General features: G+C 43.9%; 1 protein-coding gene across 1 annotated transcript; it reads right to left on the minus strand.

The window, feature by feature from the left end:
* Window positions 1-1998: 1998 nt before the first annotated feature.
* On the minus strand, window positions 1999-23970 carry MTNR1A (melatonin receptor 1A). The gene is made up of 2 exons (XM_033215933.1): window positions 23579-23970; window positions 1999-3575 (listed from the first exon to the last, which is right to left on the minus strand). The coding sequence occupies exons 1-2, from the start codon at window positions 23766-23768 to the stop codon at window positions 2707-2709; spliced, it is 1059 nt and encodes a 352-aa protein (XP_033071824.1). The 5' UTR covers window positions 23769-23970; the 3' UTR covers window positions 1999-2706.
* Between the last annotated feature and the right edge of the window lie 706 nt (window positions 23971-24676).

Raw genomic sequence — 24676 nt, forward strand, 5'->3', positions numbered from 1 at the left:
ACCTGTAATCCCAGCACTTTGGGAGGCTGAGGTGGATGGATCCTGAGGTCAAGAGATCGAGACCATCCTGGCCAACATGGTAAAACCCCGTCTCTACTAAAAATACACACACACACACAAACAGCTGAGCGTGGTGGCACACACCTGTAGTCCCAGCTACTCGGGAGACTGAGGCAGGAGAATTGCTTCAACCCGGAAGGCGGAGGTTGCAGTGAGCCAAGATTGCGCCACTGCACTCCAGTCTGGTGACAGAGCGAGGCTCTGTTTCAAAAAGGAAAAAAGAAAAAGAAAAAGTCTGCTTCCTTGAATAAGGAGCACATTCCAGGGATACTCCACGATGCTACCCACGCACTCATTAGTACTGTGCAGCAGTCATTTGGTCAGTCCTAATCTCATGGTCTTGAAAGAGTTAATCTTCCAACCAGACTACAAAATACTTTGTACACTGAAAATATCCAGCATAACTGATTACATATCTGAGTTTTTCCAGAGGAAAAAACACAGCGCTAAGGACACTCTACTTACTGATATCACAGTGAGGAGCCAGAGGAAGTACCTCGAATGATGATGAGACTTCCACATGGGGAGTCCAGCAGAGGAACCCTGAGTCTTTTACTTCCATCTTTATGAGCTGCTGTTCCACTGGCAATATTTTAACTATCTGATGGTAGTGAAAACTCATTTCAATATTTTCAAGTTACATTCTTGATTTTCAGGTGAGATACTCTTGGCAATTTTTTAAAGGGCACAGTTTTCTATTCACTATGTTTGCTGACATACAGTTCAAATATAATACAATATAGAAATAAAGAAATAAAATTCCATAAAGAACAAAGGAATCATATAGCAACATAGTAATTCATACTAAGCATCAAGAAAAGAGTGTAAAATAAACTGCAAAAAGCATTCAGTTGAGCATGGTTAATTTTTTAAGTTTCAGTTATCTGAAATTTAGAACACTGGCCTAAATATTATCTTTACTATTTAAATTTGATTTTGATAAGAACTCAGAACTTTTACACGTAAATGACTTGGGTAAAGTTTTGGAGACAACTTACACACACACACACACACACACACACACACACACACACCCCAACGATGACAAACATAATTTGATGTTTTCTAAATATGCTTAATGAAGAGAATCATTAGCAAATATATCCAGATAACTTTTTGTCTTACGTATATAGTTGGAAATCAGCAATTTATTCTAGTATGTGACAGCTTTGCTACAGATTTTAAAATACAAGAAAACATGGTTATAATCTGTAGCAAAACACTTGATATAACATACCTCACAGTAGTCTCAAATAACCATTTGGGGTAAACTTCTGCCAAAGTTTATGAAACCATAGTTTCAGTCTTTGCTCAGACTTTCAGTACTATTAGGGCAGTGAAATTCTAAAATGAATTATTGAAGAACATTGTTTTGCAGTATCTATAAAAGAAAAGCTATCTGGTTTCAGTTGTTTACTTGCACAACTAAAGCGTCAATCTAGAACACATTCAGCACCATATCAAAAAGTCTACAGCAACTTGATCCTTTGTCATTTTTAACTGAGCTCATTTGTCATTTTTAACTGAGCTCATTTGACAAATTAATGAATTAACAGAGATCAATTCAAAACAGCTGCTCAGTGACACAATAATAATAAGCCAAATGTCTAATAAAGTTAAATAAAATTTTATACATAGCTACCACTTTAAAGTCCCAGGGTAATTGACATGTGAATAAGAGCTCTATAATATAATTTAGTTCTTTTTTAATTTTTTTTGAGGCAGAGTCTCATTCTGTAGCCCAAGTTGGGGTGCACTGGTACAATCTCGGCTCACCACAACCTCTGCGTCCAGGACTCAAGGGATTCTCCTGCCTCAGTCTCCTGAGTAGCTGGGATTACAGGCGTACACCACCACGCCCGGCTGATTTTTTGTATTTTATTAGAGATGGGATTTCATCATGTTGCCCAGGGTGGTCTCGAACTCCTGAGCTCAGCTGATCTGCCCGTCTCAGTCTCCCAAAGGCCTGGGATTACAGGTGTGAGGAACTGTGCCCAGCCTATAATTTAGTTCTTTATCTGGTTGAATGCACAACTTGTAGTATAGAGCAGCAAACATGTATGACCATGAGTATAGCTACCCAATGCTAACTCTGCCAACTGAAAGGCCTGTGGTGTTGGTTGTGGTTGTGATTGTTGATGAGCCGTTAACTGATTCATGTTCAGCCTTTCCCTCTGTAATAAGAGGCACTCATCCCACTTTTGTTGTTTGTTCCATTTGCAAAAAAAAAAAAAAATTGTTCCATTTGCTCATTTATAAATAAAATTCTCTATTCATTTTTCTGCTAGAAATCTTCAAAAAGTGAAGAAGAATGCAATTACCCCTTTTGTGGCACTCATTTACAATAAAAGTTTGCACACTCCTTCACCTGAATGCAGTCAGCAGCTTACTCTCACCCCAGCCCAGAACCACATTCCTCAGTTAACATGTAACTCTCTATACATTCTGTACTTCTCTTGACTAGTAGAATTGGAGGTGTTTACAAAGCTGACAGTACATTAATTCAGAAACTATGGCAGCAACCAGGTAAAGTTGGAAGTTTCCTCCACCATCCAGCTTTTCTAGACATCTGTCAACAGGAAAGCAACACGGAAACGAGCGAGGCCTTGAGTAGCATGTGCATCTCGCGGGGAATGCGGTGCTGTTTCAAACGGAGTCCACCTTTACTAGATTATTTTTGGTCGTCAGTGGAGACGGTTTGCATTTAACCCTATCAGCCATGTCGTTAGAGCTATCCACAAAGAACATCCTGGCTGTACAGAGCGAGACTATAATTCTTCTGTATTCCTTCCTGAAATTTTGGTTCAGTAGCCCGTATATAATGGCATTGAGGCAGCTGTTGAAATATGCCATGTAGTAACTTGCCACAAACAGCCACTCTGGGATCCTAGGCACCATGCTGGCGGGGTCAGAGGCCACGGCCAGGCCAATGAAGTTCAGAGGAGCCCAGCAAATGGCAAAAAGGACAAAAACCACAAACATGGTGACAAAATTCCTGAAGTCCTGTGGTTTCAGCCTGGGTTTGCGGTCAGGTTTCACCCTCTGTCTGACCTGGAGAACCAGGATCCATATTCTCAGGTAACAGAAGATGACTATGATCATGGGGAGGAGGAAGTGGAAAACCACCACGGCGATGGTGTAGGCAGAGCTGACGGACTGTGCGAAGGTGCACGAGTAGATCCTCGGGTCGTACTGGAGAGTCCCGGCACGGAGGTTGGGCAGGACAGCCACCAGCGTCAGGAGCCATATGAGGAGCACATAGCAGAAGGAGTTCTTGCTGCTGTACAGTTTGTCGTACTTGAGACTGTGGCAGATGTAGCAGTAGCGGTTGATGGCAATGCCGGTGATGTTGAATATGGAGCCGATGACGCTCAGGCCCATCAGGAACCCACTGATTTGGCAGTGCAGATACCCCAGGTTCCACCCATTGTTAAAGATCGACGTCAGCACCAACGGGTACGGATAAACAGCCACCACCAGGTCTGCCACCGCTAAGCTCACCACAAAGATGTTTCCTGAAAGAGAAACGTTTAGAAAATACAGTGAATACCAGTTCACACTGGGTTTTCTGTTACAATTGCTAAAGAAGGAGCTGCTTCAGCCTGCAGCTCTGATGACCTGACGTCACAGCTGCTGCCACACTGCAAATGAACTGGAGGCCATTTCATAGGAAGCCAGCCCACTGCCGCTCCTGACATATCAAATCCACTGTTCACACTTTCCCGCCTCCCCAGAACAGGGCCTGTTCCCTGTTCCCTGTTCCAAACTGCTGTCTTTCAAACCCTTCCGTTTCTCATCTCTTAAAAAGTCCTGAGATCAGAATACTTGCATCCCATCTGTTGTTCTAGAGCCTTCTACATCACCTGAGCTATCTCATATGATGTTATTTCTCAAGCCAGCCACAACTTCCTTAAGTTCAAGTCTTCATTCCCTCTGTAGTCCTTCAGCAGCTCCCAAGGGTCCTCTAGCTTTTGTTCTCACTGATCCCACAGTGCAGGAGTTACAATCAAGAGGGCTCTGTCATCAGCCGTCTGGATGAGAACACGGCTTCACTCCTTACCAACTGTCCAACCGGGGCAATTTACTTGACCTCCCCAAGCTTCTGCCTCCTCCCCTAGATGATGGGATAATGAGCATCTTCCTCTTGGGGCTGCGGTGAGCATGACATGAGACTATCTGTGGCGAGTGCCATGCACCGTGTCTTATACCAGAGAAATGTTCTTATTCTACGACTCCCTCACCTTGAACCAAAGGAAAATGCAGAAATTCTCCTAGATTTTATAAAGAACTGTGTTACAAAACTTAAACCCTAAATAGTCTAACTATTAATTTTCTCAATTAACATAGCAACACATATTTAATTATAGAAAAAAAAAAAAACTCTGGTCACTTTTTAATTTTTATTTATTATTTATTTATTTATTTTGAGACCGAGTCTTGTTCTGTCACCCAGTCTGGAGTGCAATGATCTGATCTTGGCTCACCATAACCTCTACCTCCAGGGCTCATCCTCCCACCTCAGCCTCCCAAATAGTGGGGACCACAAGTGCACACCACCACACCCAGCTGGTTTTTGTATTTTTGTAGAGATTGGGTTTTGCCATTTTGTCCAGGCTGGTCTCAAATTCCTGGGCTCCAGCCACCCACACACCTCGGCCTCCCAAAGTGCTGGTATCGGGGACCGTGCCGGGGGTGGTGGAGAAGGAGCAGACACAAGAGACAAAGACAAACAGAGAACATGGCGGCCGCACCTAGAGCCTCCGCCTCACTTTATTTATACTCCATAAATCCACGTCAGCAAAAATAACACAATGCAAAACAAACTTTCTGCACCCAGATATAACCTCCTGCTTAGTTCCTTGTCTCTAAGTTCTTTCTTATTTTGTCTGCCTTCTTGGCACCTACTAGAGTTCATTAAAAGTTCAACTAGGGATACTGTCCTTGACTACTGGAGTTCATTGAAAGTGCAACTAGCTAGAGATACTGTCCTTGAGCCTTATCTATTCGTAGCATATTATTTTCAATGGTCCCTGTAGCTGGGATGGCAGGTGCGAGTCATTGCTCACAGCTACGTCAGTCAAATTTTATGAGATGTTCTGCAAATATGGGTTCTTCCTTTTGCGGCTCTTCTGCCTTTGTTTCTTACTCTTCCTTCTGCCTCGAATGGCGCCTCGCAGCAACTTTCTAAATGTTACCCATTCTCCCAAGTCTATCTCAAATAGAAATGCCGAAGCCTTTGCTCGTTGCCCACCTAGAGGTGAGAGCTTCCTCCTTTGAAGGATCTTAAACCACTTTGTACTGCTTTTTACTCAGATTAAATTATAATACATTCAATTCCGTTTACATATTAAATGCATATATTTGGTGCTGGGGAAACAGGAATTGAGAGACAGGAAAAGCCAAAAAAATTACACTAGAGTGGCCAGGAGTGGTGGCTCACACCTGTAATCCCAGCACTTTGCGGGGCCAAGGTGGGTGGATCAAAAATTAGGAGTTCAGGACCAGCCTGGCCAACATGGTGAAACCCCGTCTCTACTAAAAATACAAAAATTAGCTGGGCATGGTGACAGGTGCCTGTAATCCCAGCTACTTGGGAGGCTGAGCCAGGGGAATTGCTTGAACTCGGGAGGCGGAGGTTACAATGAGCAGAGACTGCACCATTGTGCCAGCCTGGGCAACAAGAGCAAAACTCTGTCTCAAATTAAAAAAAAGAAAGGAAAATTACACTAGAGTAAGCAACAGCACCAGAGCACGCACTGAACCAGAAGCAGTGAGGAAAGGGGTGCGCTAGACAGGGACGGAGGGAGCCCCAGGTGGAGGGACAGAAGATTTCGCCTTCTATTCTATTGACCTGTAAGCCAGGCTTCCCTGCCTGACTCAAGACGGTGGTCCTCGTGAGTACATTTCCTCATACTTGCGTACATTTCCTCATATTTGCAAATATGAGTACATTTCCTCATATCTGCATACATTTCCTCATATTTGCGTACATTTCCTCATATTTGCGTCCTAGACCACACCCAATAAATACAGTGACTTTTGCTCATACCCTTGATGAGTTAATTAAACTGTCACTTCCCAACATTTGAAATGAAACAGCTCATAGCAGTCATGATGAAAGAAAGGTAAAATTTGTGCCATTTATTTAGGAATTTCAGATACATTGTCATAAAAGCAAATTCTTTAAAAATTGGTTGTAGTCATCCAAATTAAAGTTACAAAGGCAAGTTTATTTCTCCCACAAATTACTTTCAATTAGTGTTGAAACACCTAAATCCCTAAGAGGCATATTTTAATAAATTATTAGCTCAAAATGTTTAATGCTTTAAAAGTATCTATACTATGTGAAATTCTGTTCCAAATTAAATTATCATTATAACAGCACATTTTTACCCAGAGTGTCATGATGACAAACTGGCCTAATATTGGATTTATTTTTAAAAGACCTTAAAAATGAAATCACAAATGATGTCGTAAATTTCTTTCATGTCGAATACCCTGCTTCATTTATTTTATAGTAATTACATTGCATTATAATTCAAGTAATTACATTAATTAGATCATTAGTTTAATTCTTCAAATTCATCCCATTTTACAAATGCTTGGTGAAAATTAAGCCACAGACTCCGTATAGGTGTGGCTATCAGGTAGCTCACATGAAGCTTTAGCACAGGCGTTCATGTGTGCATGGGGGGTGTGTGGTGTCTGGGGGAGAAGGAAAAAGGGAATTTCCTTTTTACTTTTATGAAGTTCACCAGATGAGAGTAATTAAATCATCTAATTATAATTATACACATTATAAGTTCATCTCTTCCATTCTGAAATCTGTGTGACTCCAGACATAGGGACAATCTACCCATTTCTACAGCTATCCAGGACTGTATGCCACAAGCTTAATAATGCATTCTGAAATGTCCAATAATGTCTGTTCATGGGCAACAATTTCTTCTCTGTTGAATATAGTTCCAATCCTTACTGTGGCAGAATCATAGAATAATAGGATGTTAAAATTGAGAGATGTGTTAATGATCTCCCTGGATAATTCCTACTTTTTAAAGATGAGAAAATATAGAGTTAAATTGGATGAAGTCGTATGATTGCTTAGTGAAAGAGTCAGGATTATAGTAATGCTATGAATTGGTGTTGTTCAATGTTATTTCCCTGAGAAAGCTCCTGTGCTCCTACAGATATGAGACTCAGAAACTGGGCCCTGTGGCTACATCCTGGCTTACAGCCTCTCCAGGCACAATTCTAAAGAAGCATATTAGAACTAGAACCTTCTAAAGAGAAGATGGGGGAGGAAAACACCTAGAAGTCAGTATGCTGGCAACAAGACGGACAGCAATCAGCCTCACGGTGATTAAAGGCACCAGCTATAAAATGCACAGTCAATATTTGTTCCCAGGAATAAAACTTTAAATTGGAAGTGAAATATGGCATAGATATGAATAAAATAAGGTAACAGACAATAAAATGTCAGCTTGCCGGGAGTGCCTTCCTCAGAACTAGTCCGGTGAGTCCCTTCTGGGAATGACACAGCAACACGGCGTTGCTTTTCTGTTTATCGAAATTATGTCTCTACTTCACCCCATCTCCCACAGCCCCAGCTGTCACCTGGGTGAGGACACTGCCTGCTTTGACATCTTCTCCCTCCGCCTTGAACAGTACCTGGCCGAGGGTTAATCAATGGGCAGTGGGTTTATATTGTGTCAACTTCGTGAAACTGAAAAGACTTTTTCTTGCACCGCTCCGGGTTAGTGTTCCCCACAAGAGGCAATTGCGTGAGATTTTGAAGGCAGAAGTGCAGCAGCAGCTTGCTGTCTGTGCTCAGAACATCTGTGTCAAGGGCCAGACGCCACTGCAAGCTCCGCGCTCTGAGTCTTACCTGCTGCCCTGCAGAGGGTGGGCGGCAGCAGTGTGCCCACAGCTTCTCCAGCTCCTGCTCACCTCCTCATGGCTTGGAGGAAGTGAGAGACCAATTCATAAGGTGAGTTTCGACCATCCTCCAGAGCTCCAGTCCTTCCTCCCAGGTTCTAGCTTCCCCTGCGTCCCCTCCTAACATCCATCTTTCCTTCTCAACTCCGTGAACTTTAAACAGCAGCGCCAGACACAGAAGCGAAAGCCTCAAATACATGATTCCATCAGCTCACACAACTGCTCTAGCAGTTTTGCTTCTTGGATTGATTGAACCCAGACTGATACAGAATTTGGTTCTGGAAGTGGACCAAGGAGAACCTTCAGGAGAGTTTCTCTGTATTGGTTTTGGGTTACCTGCAGTTGATTCTGTAACAGGACTAGATTTAAAGTATTAGAAACCCTATTTCCAGTAGTTAAGGGACACTGGTAGTCATGGCCTGCAGGGGCAAAAGAATTCCTTAAAAGACCACCTGGGCTGGGCACGGTGGCTCACGCCTGTAATCCCAGCACTTTGGGAGGCCGAGGCAGGGGATCACGAGGTCAAGAGATCCAGACCATCCTGGCCAACATGGTGAAACCCCATCTCTACTAAAAATACAAAAATTAGCTGAGCATGGTGGTGGGCACCTGTAGTCCCAGCTACTAGGGAGGCTGAGGCAGGAGAATTGCTTGAACCCAGGAGGTGGAGGTTGCAGTGAGCTGAGATCATGCCACTGCACTCCAGCCTGGCAACAGAGCAAGACTCTATTAAAAAAAAAACAACAACAAAAAAACACCTGTACTCACCTTCCAAGGTGAAAACAATGTCATAGCATTACCCTCCAACCACAACATTGAAAAACAAAATATACCAACCATACAATGGGTTGGACGTACTAAACAAACCCATATCCTGAGTGACCCAAAAAGCTGTCAGTGTTGACTGGAGCCCAGAACAAGGCCCTGAAGGCTGCTCAGCCACCTGATCCATCTGATCCAATGGCTATGGTCTAAATGTGTCTCCCCCAAAATTTATGTGTTGACACTTAATCGCCAATGTGATGGTATTGAGAGGTGGGGCCTTTAGGAAGTGATTAAGTCATGAGGGTGGCGCCCTTACAGATGAGATTAGTGCCTTTATAAAAGAGGTGCCAGGGAGTTGTTCATCCCTCCATCATGTGAGGACTCAGCATTCATCTGCTCCAGAAGACACAGCAAGAAGGCACCATCCTGGAAGCAGAGAGCAAACCTCACCAGACTCCAAATCTGCCAGTACCTTGATCTTGGGCTTCCCAGCCTCCAGAACTGTGAAAATCACTTTTCAGTTATTTACAACTTCCCAGTCTATATTGTTATAGCAGCAGGAACAGGCTAAGACACCAATGGTGCTTGAATTGTTTCTATGGTTGTCCCTTTGTATCAGCAGGGACTGGCTCCAGGATCTCCATAGACACCCAAATTCATGGATGCCTGTATTAGTCCATTCTCATGCTGCTGATAAAGACATACTTCAGACTAGGCAATTACAAAAGAAAGAGGCTTAATGGACTTACAGTTCCACGTGGCTGGGGAAGCCTCACAATCATGGTGGAAGGCGAGGAGGAGCAAGTCACATCTTACATGGATGGCAGCAGGCAAAGAGAGAGCTTGTGCAGGGAAACTCCCCCTTATAGAACCACCAGATCTTGTGAGACTCCTTCACTATCTCCAGAACAGCGTGGGAAAGACCTGCCCCTGTGATTCAGTTACCTCCCGCCGGGTCCCTGACAACACATGGGAATTTGAAATGAGATTTGGCTGGGGACACAGCCAAACCATATCAATGCTCATGTCCCACAGTTGGCCCTGCAGAACCTGTGAATACGTGAAGTTGGCCCTCTATATCTTTGAGTTCCACATCCCTCAAAGATTGTATTTTCAAGTCATGATTGGTTGAATCCCTGAAAGTGGAACCTATGGATATGGAGGGACCACTGCATGTAATAAGAAAAAAACCCTTCTTACTTGGTTTCCATATGGCTTTTCATGACCTATGGACACTACCTGAAACTGGATGGTTGCAGCACTACAGACCCAATCCAGTATGGCCCTGAAAAACAAGGATGGAAGAAGACCCTCCCAGGAAACAGAACTTGGAGCAATGCTTCAAAAAGAACTTCAAACTGGTTGTTCATTTGTCCTGGAAGGAGAGAGGGCCACAGGTTCAGATCTGCACTGATTAATGGGCAGTGGCTAATGATCAGCTAGATCAGGGGTCCCCGACCTGATGGGGACAATGGCTAATGGTCAGCTAGATTCATGGGCAGTGGTTAATGGTCAGCTCGATCAGGTTGGAGATGCCTGATCTAACTGACCATTAGCCACAGACCGGGTCCATGACCTGGTAGGGACCAGGCTGCACAGCAGGAGGTGAGTGGCACGTGAGCAAGCATTACCACCGAAGCTCCCCTCCTGTCAGCTCAGTGGCGGTATTACATTCTCATAGGAGCGCGAACCCTGTCGTGAACTCCATGTGAGGGATCGAGGTTGCACACTCCTTATAAGAATCTAACTAATGCCTGATGATTTGAGGTGGGACAGTTTCATCCCAAAATCATTCCCCCACCCTGTCCTGTGGAAAAATTGTGTTCCGTGAAACCAATCGCTGGTCCCAAAAAGGTTAGGGACCACTGAGCTAGATGGGCAAGGATTTGGAAGAAACATAATTAGAAAACCAGTTACGGGGCTCTGGAGAAGACATAGGCACACAGACCTCTCAGAATGGATACTCAGTGTGAAGATATTTGTGTCTTGATGGTGGAACCTGTGTATATCAGTTAATCTGTCTTTGGCCACCAGTCCTTGACCAATGGACTCACAAAGTTGTCATGGCAGCAAGGATAGAAGTTATTCATGAGCTCAGCAACAGATCACTCCTCATGAAAACTGATCTGGATGCAGCCACTGCTGCACTGCTGGATGTCCAGCCTGCCAAGAGTGGAGAGAACACCAACGGAGCACCATTCCCTGGGAAAATCAGCCAGATGCTGCTGGTAGGCGGATTACATACAACTTCCATCATCAAAGGGAGCAGTGGTTTGCTCTGGCTGGAACAGAGACATACTCTTGAGTATGGATTTGCCTTTCCTACCTTTTCAGGCCCTTAAATCTTCTAGCAACCTGACATCCACAGACTTAAAGGATGCCTTATCCACTCTGATGGTATTCCTCATGGCATTGCTTTTGACTAAGGAATTCCTCTGACAGCAATGAAGTATAGCAGTGGGGCCATGTCCTGGGAATTCACTGCCCTGCCAGGTCTCCCATCTCCAAACAGCTGACCTGACAGATTGGTGGAATGGCTTTTGAAGGTTCAGTTTCAACACCAGGTGGGTGAGCCTAGGGTACAGACCCCTATCATGTGGCACCTGCTGTAAGTCAGTGATTAACATAGAGTGTTGTTCATCCCATGGCCAGGATTCATGAATCAGAAAATCAAGGGTGAAAATGGCCGCTCATCCTCTCCAATTACCCTGGTGATACCCTAGCAAAATGTGTGCCTCCTTTCTCTGAAACCTTAGGTTCTGTGGGTCTAAAGTCTTAGTTCCCAAGGGAGCAATGCTTCCACCAGGAGACGTTTCACTGGTTTCATTAAACTGGAAATTGAGGCTAGGCACAGATCCTGGCACTTTGGTAGGCTGAAGTGAGTGGATCACTTGAGCCCAAGAGTTCAAAGCTATAGGGAGCCATGCTGGTACCACTGCACTCCCGCTTGGACAACAGAGTGAGATCTTGTCTCAAAAAAAAAGACAATAAAAAAACTGGAGGTTGAGAGTGCCACCTGGAGGCTCCTCATTCTAGTGAATCAATAGACAAAGAAGGGGATTATTGCGCTTAATGTGTTTAGTCCTGATTATCAAGGGGAAATTGGTTTATTATTAAACAATAAGAGCAAGGAAGTATAGGTCTGGCATGCCAGAACTCCCCAGAGTGTCTCAGTACCCCTGTGCCCTGGGATTGAAGCCAATGGGAAACTAACCCAATACATGCAGGAATGCCAGTGTTGCAGAGTGTTAGGAATGAAGGCTTCAGCCACCACAACATGCAAAGAGCCAGAGGGCAGAGGGAGCGGGGAGGACATGGTAGTTGCAAATACCCACTATGGCCACCTGGCCAACTGCAGAAATGAGGGCTAAAATAATGATGAATACTTCCTGCTTGCTTTACCATGAATAATTTGTGAATATAGTAATAACTTTGTGTCTCTTTCCCTCTGCTATTCCCCTACCATCTCATATAAGATGTGTTAGTAGTGAACCTTGTATCTCAGAATTTAAGTGATAGGATATCAAATGGGAAATGTGACTCAACTAGAATAATAAAGATCACATAAAGTTGGATAAAAAGACTACTTTCTTTTACAAAGAGGGTTAATGTATTTTCAATTTTACAAGGGATAGTTGCATCGTTAGATGGAAGCATAATGTTGATATTTCCTTTATTTTGAAGTTAAATATGGTTAAAAGAGATCTATAGATAGAATCCAAGTTGCCAAGGGGTGGACTGTGTTCAATTAGTGTTGCGTCAACCTAGCTGAACCGGAACTATGCTCCCCAGAATTCCATTTTCTGCATAATTATAGGATTGCCTCATCCACAAAAAAATTTTGTGTAAGACTTGGAAAGTGGAAATGGAGCAGCAGCTATTTTTTTATTTTTATTTGTTTTTCTTGAGATGGTGTCTGGCTCTGTCACCAGACTGGCATGCAGTGGTGTGACCTTGGCTCACTGCAACCTCCACTGCCCCCTACCCTTGCACCGGGTTCATACCATTCTCCTGCCTCAGTCTCCCAAGTAGCTGGGACTACAGGCACATGCCACCATGCCCAACTAATTTTTGTATTTTTAGTTGAGATGGTGTTTTACCATATTGGCCAGGATAGTCTCGATCTCTTGACCTTGTGATCTGCCCACCTTGGCTTCCCAAAGTACTGGGATTACAGGCATAAGCCATCATGCCCGACCTGCAGCAGCCATTTGTGTAATGCTTTTTTTATGCTAGATATGCCATCATTAACTAGTGAAACTCTTAGCTGAGTGAAAATACAGGAATTTCCTATCCTGGGCCAGACTCTTACCTTTTATCAGTCATTTTTGCTCTTTTTTAGAAACCTCACACTCTGCAATCCTCAGGCTGATTTGCATTTGAATGAATACTTCTGCATCACTGCTTTTCTGTGAATTACACAGAAATCTATCAACCTATCTGACACTGTGCAAAGTTTGGACCCTGTGTCTGAAGTTTTCATTAACAAAGAAAATGTGTATTTCTGAAAAACTTCTATGTTTCTACAGCTCTGGTCATCTTTTTCCCCATTTGATAATCTCCAAATCTGTGCAATGATTAAAACTGCAGAGACTTTATTTCCTTCTGCGTGTGGGTTAGCAGGGCCCATTACCACAGCAAGCCTGGGCTCCAGGCAATTTCTGCACATCCTCTGTCTTTCGCAGGTGTTGTCGTAGACGCTGCTGACGCATTTCTCCCCTAAGTGTCTGTGAGTGCTGAGTGCCTTCATCTGGCAAGGACTGCATCCTTCCCCAAGACTGCCTTCAGTGATCAAAGAGCCACTGACATTGGGTACAAATGACCAGTCCCTTTGCCTCAAGTAATGGCAACTCTGCTGGATTTATGCCCAGAGGCCCCAACTTACGGATGAGGCCAAGTCTCGGCTTTCCCTGAGATCCCATCCCTCTCTGACCCCTTCCCCTGCCCTGGTCTGCTCTCCTCTCCTTCTTACAAGCTCCCCCATGAGAGTGCGCCCTCAGCAAAGCACGAGTACCAAGCCTCTGTCTCAGGTTCTGTTTCTAGCAAACCTAAAATAGACCTTCAGCCCTATGATGAGATTGGGTGGTTTCCTAAAGAGGTCACTGGCTTCTTGATAGAAAAAAGGAGCTACTTACTATGGTGTCTTATAGACACAAACCAACCATACTGGGTACAGACTGTAGCTGCCTCCCCGCACTGTTCTTCCAATACTGAGTAAGAGCTACAGACTGTAGCCGCCTCCCCGCACTGCTCTTCCAATACTGAGTAAGAGCTACAGACTGTAGCCGCCTCCCCGCACTGCTCTTCCAATACTGAGTAAGAGCTACAGACTGTAGCCGCCTCCCCGCACTGCTCTTCCAATACTGAGTAAGAGCTACAGACTGTAGCCGCCTCCCCGCACTGCTCTTCCAATACTGAGTAAGAGCTACAGACTGTAGCCGCCTCCCCGCACTGCTCTTCCATGCTTCCCTCCTTGCTATGTGTGCATCTGCTTCCAATATCATGGCAGCGTGAAACCACACACATTTGCCCAACAGTCTGTCTCCCGCTGAGACTCAGGTCCCCACTGTGGACATGAACCTTCACATTCTCACGGTGAGCGCAGAGCCCAGCACATAATAGGTGTTCGGAAATCATTTGCTGACTGAACTAATGCACCCTTGGACTCTGAACTGCTCCCTCAGAAAAGCGGAAATTACTTGCTCTTCTGCTGGTATCCACTAAGATGCTGGTTTTCCCAGCAGGTCAATATTCACTCCTTTCATTTCAGACTGGACTTTAACCATGTGGAAAGGAAGGTTAGAGGCCCCCTGAATTACTGTTCATGAAGACTAAAAGAAACTGAGTGTGAGTGTAATAAACACCTCACGCAGTGTTTATTACTGGTCACAGTGATAAAGACCAGTAATAAAGAACTATTTACAAACTTGGTTTGTGTTTTTTAAAATTCCACGTGCATACATGTTAACTGTATGACAAGAGAAAGCTGAGCTATTGCTCAGGTGTGTAAGGAATATTCTCTGGCAGTACAAGGGAAAGGGAAGGGCTTTACTTCGAGGCATCGAAGCACAGAGCCAATGTTTTAGATTCTTAAATGTAAAGAGACTATACCTAGAAACGTGTCTTTTCAGATTACTAGAGGCAGTGTGCACCATGAGTGTAGAAACAAGAGCCAGATTCAAATCCTGGCCATGCCACTTGCTAATGTGACCTCAGGTAAGTCACAGCTTCCCACAGCCTCAGTCTCTTAACATGGAATAAATCAAGCTGCTTAGGGCCGTGGCGAGGATTTGAGGGTGTGTGGCCCATCTTCCTTTGCAGGATTACTCACTCATGTCTTGCTTCTATTCCCCTGTGATGGAAACCACACGTCTTGCTTCACAGAAGGTTCCTCCCTGGTACACAGTCCTGGCTAGGGAAGATCCTCCCTGATCCCTGCAATGGAACAGGGGTCTCTCCATAGCCGATGAGCCTCCTCTCATCCTGTGTCCCTCCTCCCATCAGCCTCACTGCTCTCCTCCACCTTCCACACACAGCTCTCCACAGCACACATGACAGCTCGTCACCCTGCAATACCCAGGTTTAAACAGCGCTGCCGTATTCAGTGACATTCTTGGTGACCCCTTCTCCTAGCCATTAACTCCTTAAACTCTCCAAACTATGATACTCTTTTCGTGGGACACGCCGTCCTCACACCCTGTTCAAAGGACACACTCTCCTCCCCAAACCCATTCATGAGACACCGCCCATCTCACACGGTGTTCACGGGACACACCGTCCTCACACCCCGTTCATGAGACGCCACCCGCCTCACACGGGGTTCATGGGACACGCCGTCCTCACACCCCATTCTCACACGGTGTTCACGGACACGCCGTCCTCACACCCCATTCATGAGACGCCGCCCGCCTCACACGGTGTTCACGGGACACGCCGTCCTCACACCCCGTTCATGAGACGCCGCCCGCCTCACACGGTGTTCACGGGACACGCCGTCCTCACACCCCGTTCATGAGACGCCGCCCGCCTCACACGGTGTTCACGGGACACGCCGTCCTCACACCCCGTTCATGAGATGCCGCCCGCCTCACACGGTGTTCACGGGACACGCCATCCTCACACCACGTTCATGAGCCATGCTGTCCCCCTCACACCCTGATCCTGGGACACACCGTCCTCCCCACACCTGGTTCACGGTACTCGCTGTTGCTTGGACACCCTGTTCCATCTGAGCACCTCAGGGCTCCCTTGCCTCCTGGACCCCACGTGTCCTCCTGGCTCATCCCTCTCTCTCTCTATCCCACTCTGTCTCCAGTTCCCATCTGGTCTCTAACTTGATTGTTGACTGCTGCTGTAGAGAAAATCGATAGACTTTGGCACTGCTTTATATTATACACAGTATTGTACACTGTACACTTTGCATTGTACACTGTATTGCATATATACCGTATATACAATACGAGAGACCAAGGGCACCGGAGGTGTCTTTAAGAAGTCGTGCACATTCCTGCTTGTTCCCATCTGGATTTCAGTCAGTGTTAAAGGTGGAACATCCTGCAAGTAATCCTGCTCATTTTCTATGCCCGGTTGCTGTCTTCTGAGAAGGGTGGTTTAGTGAGACATTTGTTACTTGTAAAACATCCACAGTACAGCCTGACTGGTTCAGCCTTTCACTCTTACACAGAAGATGAATTACTGATACTGTACCTTTATTCTTCTTAGAGAATTTAGGATGAAACTTTAACAAAAACAAAATCATAATACTTCCGCTACATTAACAAGCAATTGAAAAAACGATATGAACTCTCTTTAGCGTAGGAGTCTTTTTTTCCTTAGGCACTCTTCTGAACCTGGAAGGACTTGGTGAAAACCCCATCTTAAATAAACAGGTTAACTGCACTAAATAATAACTCCAAACTGCTAAATCCAAAAGAGAGTTTTACTAAAAATGGCACAATCATAATAGAACCCTATTTGTATATGAAAGTTAAATCAATGAGAGGAAAACAAGTTAACACTATAAAAGTATAAAATAATATTGTCATAAAAGTAATTTTTTAAAAGTTAAAACTTTGACTCCATTTTTATATACTTAGAGTATTTAAGACCTGTGAGTGTGAAGTATTGCATTCTGCCTTAAAAATAAAAATATATTTACGCATCAGAACTCCACACCAAGAATACTAAATAACAAAAGGAATTTATTCTGCTTCTGGGAATGTTATATTGAAATCATAATGCACTTTAAGTATACAGCAAGTCATTTAGCTCTTACGATATTAGTATTGTCCCAAATTAACAAGTGAGGAAACTGAGCAAATTAGGTCACTTGCCCTACGTCACACACATGGGATTGCAGAGCCAGGGTTTTGCCCCAGGCAATAGGTTCCAGAGGCCATGTGCTTCAGAGGGACATGTCACAACAAATATGACCTATAATAGCACTAATCTTCCATAGATAAGGAATGCTCAATCTATAAAGATATATATATATTATATACGTAAAACAATCTTTAAAAAAAGTACATAGCAAAAGACTGTATGATACCTAAACAGACATATACACAAATGAGAAAAGTTGAAAGTATTCCAAATTCAGAGGGAACAATTAAAGGAGCTAAAAAGGTAAGTAAATAATCAAAGGAAAAAATGGAATGAAAACTAACTGGCAAAAACATCTTAAAAGTAAAAATTGCAATTTAAACCACATCTTAAAATAAAAACAAGTGAACCAGAATTTTCTCTGGAAACAAAATCGTGTCCTAAGCTCCTATAGATGGACCTAGGAGGCATCCAGCAAGTATTTCAATAAAGAAGGAGGGAATTAATGCATGAAGGATGAAGGCACATTATCCCTTCCAAGATCATAAGAGTTCTATATTCCTAAACGTGTTCAGAAAATCATCAAAGAGGAAATACTAATGACTGATTACACATTTTCATAATCCACCACTTAATAACTATGTAAGAAAACAAGTATAAATGCAAGTTAGCAGGCTCGTTCTCCAGCAGGCGTTTCTTCAAAAGACCTGAAGCCAGTGTGTTCTTCTCTAATTGTTATGCTGTGTCTCGATCACTGATCAGTTTCTTCAAAATTCTCTCACTAACTCTGTCTCAATCTGCTGCTATTTCACATGTGAACTAGTTTTCACATCTCCCAGTTATGACATTGTTCTCTCCTCCTAAGACAACAACTTTAAAACATTCTCATGATTGCTTTAAGCCCCAGCTACCATCTACCAACCAACTTTCACGTTTCTCTTGAAAAAGTTTTCTGCTATATAAATATGCTCCTATTTTCATACCTTTGTACTCATGTCTTATCTTTGTTTGAAAATAAAAAGAACACACATTTCGAAAGTGCCTTGATAGAAAGTCATCTCTTTGAAAGTAGAAGCCGCGTTTGACCCAAGCTTAGCACAGGACCTTGAATTTTTACAAACCTTCAAAAATTTACCAACCATTTACATTCTCCCTTATACTGTAGGAATGCAGTATTTATCCAAATACATATTCAATTCAATAAGCACCAAAACCACTCAGTATCAAAGCAAGTGAGCACGCTTTTAAACCGTTCGCTTACCAAGTCAAATTCACCTCCATTAACCTGAATAATATTCAGCACCATGCAAATGCATTTTATTTCCTGTCTTTTCTTCTGAGATTGATTCCTTCAGTGTGATTGCTGGAAGTGTACAGCTCTGTAGAAAGACAAGTGTTTAAGCACTTCATCCAGAGAATCCAGCAGTTTATTTCTAATCTGCAGCATTATTTAATTGCACTAAAAAATCACAGAGATATCACATACAGCCCTCAGGTTTCTGGTCAACTTGATTATTTGAGCGAGGCAGAAGTGAGGCTGCTGATTAGCTTCATGAAGAGGCAGAGATGGCACCAATGAAACTGTGCAGAGTTCTGTGCACGCATAAATGCTTCTTTAACAGCAATCCACGAATTGCCTCGTCGGTACTAGAAAACTCTAAAGGAGTGTGTCAATTTCCTTTTTAGAAGAAAGGGTATTTCTGTCAGCAAGGCAACTTACAAATGCTTAGAAAGAAAGGGAAAGCTCAAGCCGCCCTGTAAAGATCTTACCGTTCACTTCAGTTATTCTGGTGATGAGTTTTTAAAGGTGCTAAGGAAGAATGGGCAGAATGAGCTCCAAAGACTGTGTGGAGATTTAAAGTGACTTCCAAGGCATGATACTTTTCAATGCAGATATTTCTTAAACAGAACCATCAAATGGCAGTAAATACTAATAGCAGGAGGTTTAATCTAGGACTATTTTATCCTCGGTTACCTTCCAAAATTGCCAAGAGAAAAATGATGCTGAAAGCCAGCAAAAGTAAGCTCTCTCTTTTCTGCGATTAATTTAACCTGAAAATTCCTGCCAGAAATACTTTCTTATCGAATGAATAGCTGGAAGAACCAAAGATCAGACTCAAATTCAATCATGTATTTGAGAGTCTGAAACTACTGTCATAAGGTTTACAAGGGATTCTGGGAATTACTTTGACATATTTGTAAAAACTTAGAGTTCCATAACAATGTACTATACAAACCAGGATAGAAAGTCATAGAAATCTGAACAACAGCTAAGAATACAAGGGGGAAAAATCAATAAAATGTCTCTAGAGTAAAAAATTGCTTTGAGTCAGTAATTGGAAATATTGTGGAAAGCTACAGGAGGGAAACTACAGCAGCGCCAATAAGAAACCTCTCGGCTTGGAGATCGCATGAAGCGGGGTTAGCTTGAAATCATTTTCCAAGTCTGCACAGTACAAGTGAGGTCATAGGTTTCTGAATAGTAGCATGCTTGCCCAAGGAAGCCACGGTTGCTTCTAGAGCTGATTCACTTAAAATTAGAGAACAGCTGAATATCGAAATAATCAGTCTTTACATCTCAGGCCTTCTTGTTGCAGAGAGATAATGGTTGTTACAAAAGGGAAAAGTCAGACAATGGAGATTTTGTGTATTTTGCATAACGTTACAAATGGGAATTCAATTCTAACCCTTCCATTTCTGACTGATTTCACTCTTCCAGTTCACATTGTCTACTTGTTTTTTTTAAAACATACACTTAAAAATAAATGAACATTTAAAAAATAAAAACAATCTAAAAAGAACTAGTCACCGGATGCATACTAGTAATAACATCATAATACTATTATTTGTACCTCAAAATGATAGGTAAGTGGGTAGGTAGATGGATGGATGGATAGATGGATGGATGGATGGACGATGGGTGGGTGGATGGATGAATGGGTGGGTGGATGTATAGGTGGGTGGATGGGTAAGTAGGTGGACTGATGGGCGGAATCTAAGTTTATCCTTCTAGTATCCCTGTAAGATAAGCGGCATCGTAAAACCGCCATGGTACATCCAAGATTTGAACCAGATCTCTGAGGCCCAAAGTCCACATTCGTTCCATACTCTATGCATCCTCTCTGAGTGGTAATGCAGAATGGATAATTATAACATTCTATAGAGACCTAAAAGAAACAAGTGCAAGAGAGGCTTAGCACAGTGTCAGGCATCCAGCCATCCAGCCATCCTGGGAAACTACTTTTTTTTTTAACATATACTGACAAGTTTACCCTACTGTGCACACAGATTAAATAATAAAACTGCTTTTGACAGGTGTCTTTCTAAAATATATCATATCCCTGTCTTCTTAAGTAGAACACACCACTCATGATGACACCTCTCGTTGATGAATCAGGTGATGATAATAAATATGTTCCTGCACTGTGCTGCTTTCAGGAGCAGTTAATGGTGAGCAGGGTTATTTGCATCTTCACAATGTAAGCACAAAAGGTTGTGCTTGTTCTGTTTCTCAGACCTACTTTTAATGAGTCTATTTCAACCCAAGCTGCTTGCTATGATGTGCTATTTCTTTAAATGTGTCAATCTTCCTCCTAATTTCCTGCTCATAATCTACAGGGAACTAGACACTAGCATCACAGTTTTGTGGCACTCTAAGTCAGAACAAATCCGCTGTAGGTGAGAGCCTGTCATTTTTGCTAATTTCCATTTATTGGCTGTATTCTACCTCAGTTAGATTGCCAGATAATTGAATTTTGAATAGGCAAGATAGTATTGTACTATTGCCTGATACTTTGTAAAATAAGTTTTATTTAAGTATAATGTACATATAGAAAAGTGCATGAATCATAGGTCTATGGCGCAATGATTTCCAACAAACAGAGCACACCTTTGTTAGGAGTACCCAGAAAACAAACAAGCCAACACAGTATTACTTGTTTTATCCTTTTCAAAGTATTCTCATATGCGCCATTTCACTACAGTCATTGCAACACTCTTATGAGGCTAAAAGGTTAGGTATTATCTGCAATTCGACAAATGTGGAAAATGAAGTTTGGTATTTAGTTTTGCTGATTTCTGAAATCAGAAGATGCACAGCAAAGATCTAATTCTAGCGTTCCATTGCAGGAATCGTCCATTGTGCTATCAAATTTACTCAGAAGATATGATATGGAGTATCACTTCTATCATCAAAGTGTGGACAAGAGTAGAGCGAATATTCCGTTGGCACCACAGATGCCAGTGGTTGCAGCTTACTTCGGCTGTGGCTGTCCGGTGTCCCTGCCATGCAGGTTGTTAGCTATTTTCAATTTATTCCCTGGGAAATCAAATGTCAACACAGTCCCTTGATGGGAGGAAGGTGGCAGAAATCACCGCAATTATACCAGCTTCCCAAAGGAAAGTGATGGTTCAAAGCCTAGATGCTTTCGCCTTCTCATTTCTTCCATTCTCTTCTTCCCATTATTTCATCCTTAAAGCCAATAAAATTCATTTAGCTGAAATGGGAGGTCTGAAAATCATCAAAACTTCTAATAAGCATACCAAAACCTACATCTGAATCAGCTATCCTTATCACCGTTTCAAATCACCATCTATTCCAGAAATTCTCAAATGGCTTGAACTGCACATATAAACAAAAAATCCCTATTATAAAAACATGAAACTTCTAAAGTTGGGTGGATTAAAGCTCACTAAAGGTCTCCCCTTAAAGCTACAGGAATGTAGTATTTTATGGATTGCCCTCTTAAGAGCATGTCTTAGCAAATAAAATACAAAGTGTGTGTAAGGAGCGCTTTTCTTAAGTTCTTCTTCAGAAAACACAAGAAGTAAAATTGTTCAGGCGAGAACACTTTTTACTTTTTATTTTATTTTTTTGAGATGGAGTTTCACTCTTGTTGCCCAGGCTGGAGTGCAATGGCACGATCTCTGCTCACTGCAACTTCCATCTCCCAGGTTCAAGCGAGTCTCCTGCCTCAGCCTCCCATGTAGTTGGGATTACAGCCGTGTGTTCACCACCCAGCTAATTTTTTTGTATTTTTAGTAGAGACAGGGTTTCACCATATTGGCCAGCTGGTCTCGAACTCCTGACCTCAGGCAACCCACCCACCTTGGCCTCCCAAAGTGCTGGGATTACAGGCATGAGCCACCACGCTGGGTGGTGAACACTTTTTAAATGAAAAGTTCTGCAGGATTCAAACATCCCAAGTGCTGCAGTTGTTGACAGCAAGGAAGCAGGGCGAGCTCTGGAGGCCAGCTCTGGGAATTCAGCCCTGCTCACACTTACAGTCCCTGTGAATAGCCTGCAGCCCCAGTTTCTCCTCTGTAAGGTGAGTTAGGAATGGCACCACACACCACAAGGATGCCCTGGGATGAGTTAACCCAGTGCTCCCAACCTGTTTGGTCCAGGGAAAGCCGTTTTTGTAGGTAGGAAGGAATGAGCCTCTTCTGGAAGGCAGAATTCCTCCAGTTTATATCTCACCTACGAAGTGAGCTTATTCAATTTACTAACTCAAACTCAATTCATGTTACTAGGTACCTAACTAATTCTCAAATTACGAACTGCAAAAGCATTACAGGGGGTGGGGAGAGGCAGGGGTGAGTCTCCCCAAAAGGAGCTAAACAAAATTAGAGCTTTTCTTAACTACCTAGTTAAAACAAAAATATTGATCTTGGCAGACATTTAAGTGCATGTTTCCTTCCCCACACCTCCCAAAAGTGCCTCCAAATAAAAAACTAGTTTCTTCAGAGAACCAAGCATCTAATCATCACTTAGAAGTCTGAACACCCAGTATCCTAAGAACAAACTGTCCACAGGTTCCCCGCAGAACAAACCAGTTCAATGCATTGCTGGAGGAAGAAGCAAATTTAACTCAAGCACAAAATGATCTGTAGTTGCATATTATATGTAAGTGTACTCTTTCTGCTCACGCCTGGCTACCTGCCTCCTCTAATACAACAACTTCCGTTTTTAAAGTGTCAACTTGTTTACTTTGAGGAGCCGGGGCCTGCCGGACACAGCATGTTTAGGGGCCTTTTTTCCACTGTAGGCTCGTAACTGCAGACTGCTCTGAACAACAAAACCACGGCGGCTGCTCCAGCGTGTTGCCAGCTTCTGTGTTTCCATATTTTAACAATGTTGGGAAAACTAAGTCACATGTAAGACCAAGCAGTTGATGATGTCGTTGCAGAGGCTGTTTGAGGAGCTTTCTGCAACCTGGACTGGATGCTTCTCAATCGAGCCAAACTCAGACGGGACAACCAGACGGGAGTGTCCCCGTAGGAAAGAGAACGCGACCCTGGCGGAGTATCCCTTCTCTTAGGGGCTGCGACTCCGTGTCTTAGAAAAAGGCAGTTTCAACGGGCAGGCTGGAGGAAGATCCTCTCTAACGAGGAGAAGAACTCCGAGTCCGCAGCGCCCGGGAAAAAGAACCCGGTGCTTGGGGGAGGCTGGCTGGCGGCGCAGAGGCGCTGGCCCCGGGAGGCGGCGCGGCCCTACCTGCGTTCCGGAGCTTCTTGTTCCGATACACCGACAGGATGACCAGCAGGTTGCCCAGGACGTCCACCACGATGGTGAAGATGAGCACGCAGGCCAGCGCGGACGCCAGCCACGAGGGCTGCGGCCGCGCGCCGTCTCCGCCGGGCCCGGGCTGCGAGGCGTTGGGCAGCGCGCTGCCGTTGCCCGGCATGGTCCCTGGACGCGTCCCCGCCGCGGAGCCATCGCCCGCCTGGTCCCCCCGCCCGGCCACTTTTTAAGGCTCCGCCCGGCGCTCCCCGCGCCCACGCCCCATCCCGCGCGCTCCTCCACGCCGCGCCCCCGGACGCCCACGCCGCACCGGACGCCACGGCCAGGTGACACCTGGTGTCCGTCGCGAGCCCGCTTGGACTCCCCGCCCGCGGCTCGAACCCCGCACCACGGGCCGACAGCGCCCCGGTGCGGGAAGCCGGGCCCCGCCGCCGCGCCCTGGGAGCTGTGTCCCAGGCCTCTCTCTCCTCGTGGGCGCCCAGCGAGGCCGTTCATTCATGTGTTTCTTCTCGGCGATGGGACTGTCCACCCAGCAGGGCCAGGCTGCCTGGGCTCAAATGCGAAATGGGATTGGGGCGAGTTCCCCAGCTGTGTGCCCCACTTCCCTTATCTTCTTCTGCAAAATGGGAATAAAATACTCTCTCTCCGGTTAGCCTCATACTTAGTAAAATTTAAAAAGCCAAGGACTCTCTTCCGTTGTGTATTGCACCATTTAAGATGGTGCTAGACGTTTCCGATAATGAAATGACATTTTCAAAGAAAAATGTAAAAATCAATATTTGCAGATGATAAAAATGTATGTACTTTTGTAAGTACCAGTAAAAATGAGAAAGAAAGCACACTGAGATGGATCGGATACATGACAGCAATGTAAACGTGCTAGGAAATGACCTAACCAGTTGTGTGCAGTGAGGAAAAAACTTTATGGAAACCATGAAAGGAAATTTAAATAAACGGAGAGACTTACAGTGTTCCTAGATTCAAAGCTTGAAATTTTTATTTTCCTGATGTACTTTATGGCAGCCCAAGAAAAATATCAAATAACCTGAAGTTCTTTTGAAAGAGTAAAAA

Source organism: Trachypithecus francoisi, unplaced genomic scaffold, assembly GCF_009764315.1.
Source record: "Trachypithecus francoisi isolate TF-2019V2 unplaced genomic scaffold, Tfra_2.0 Lachesis_group1, whole genome shotgun sequence".
In the NCBI taxonomy this organism is placed as follows: domain Eukaryota; kingdom Metazoa; phylum Chordata; class Mammalia; order Primates; family Cercopithecidae; genus Trachypithecus; species Trachypithecus francoisi.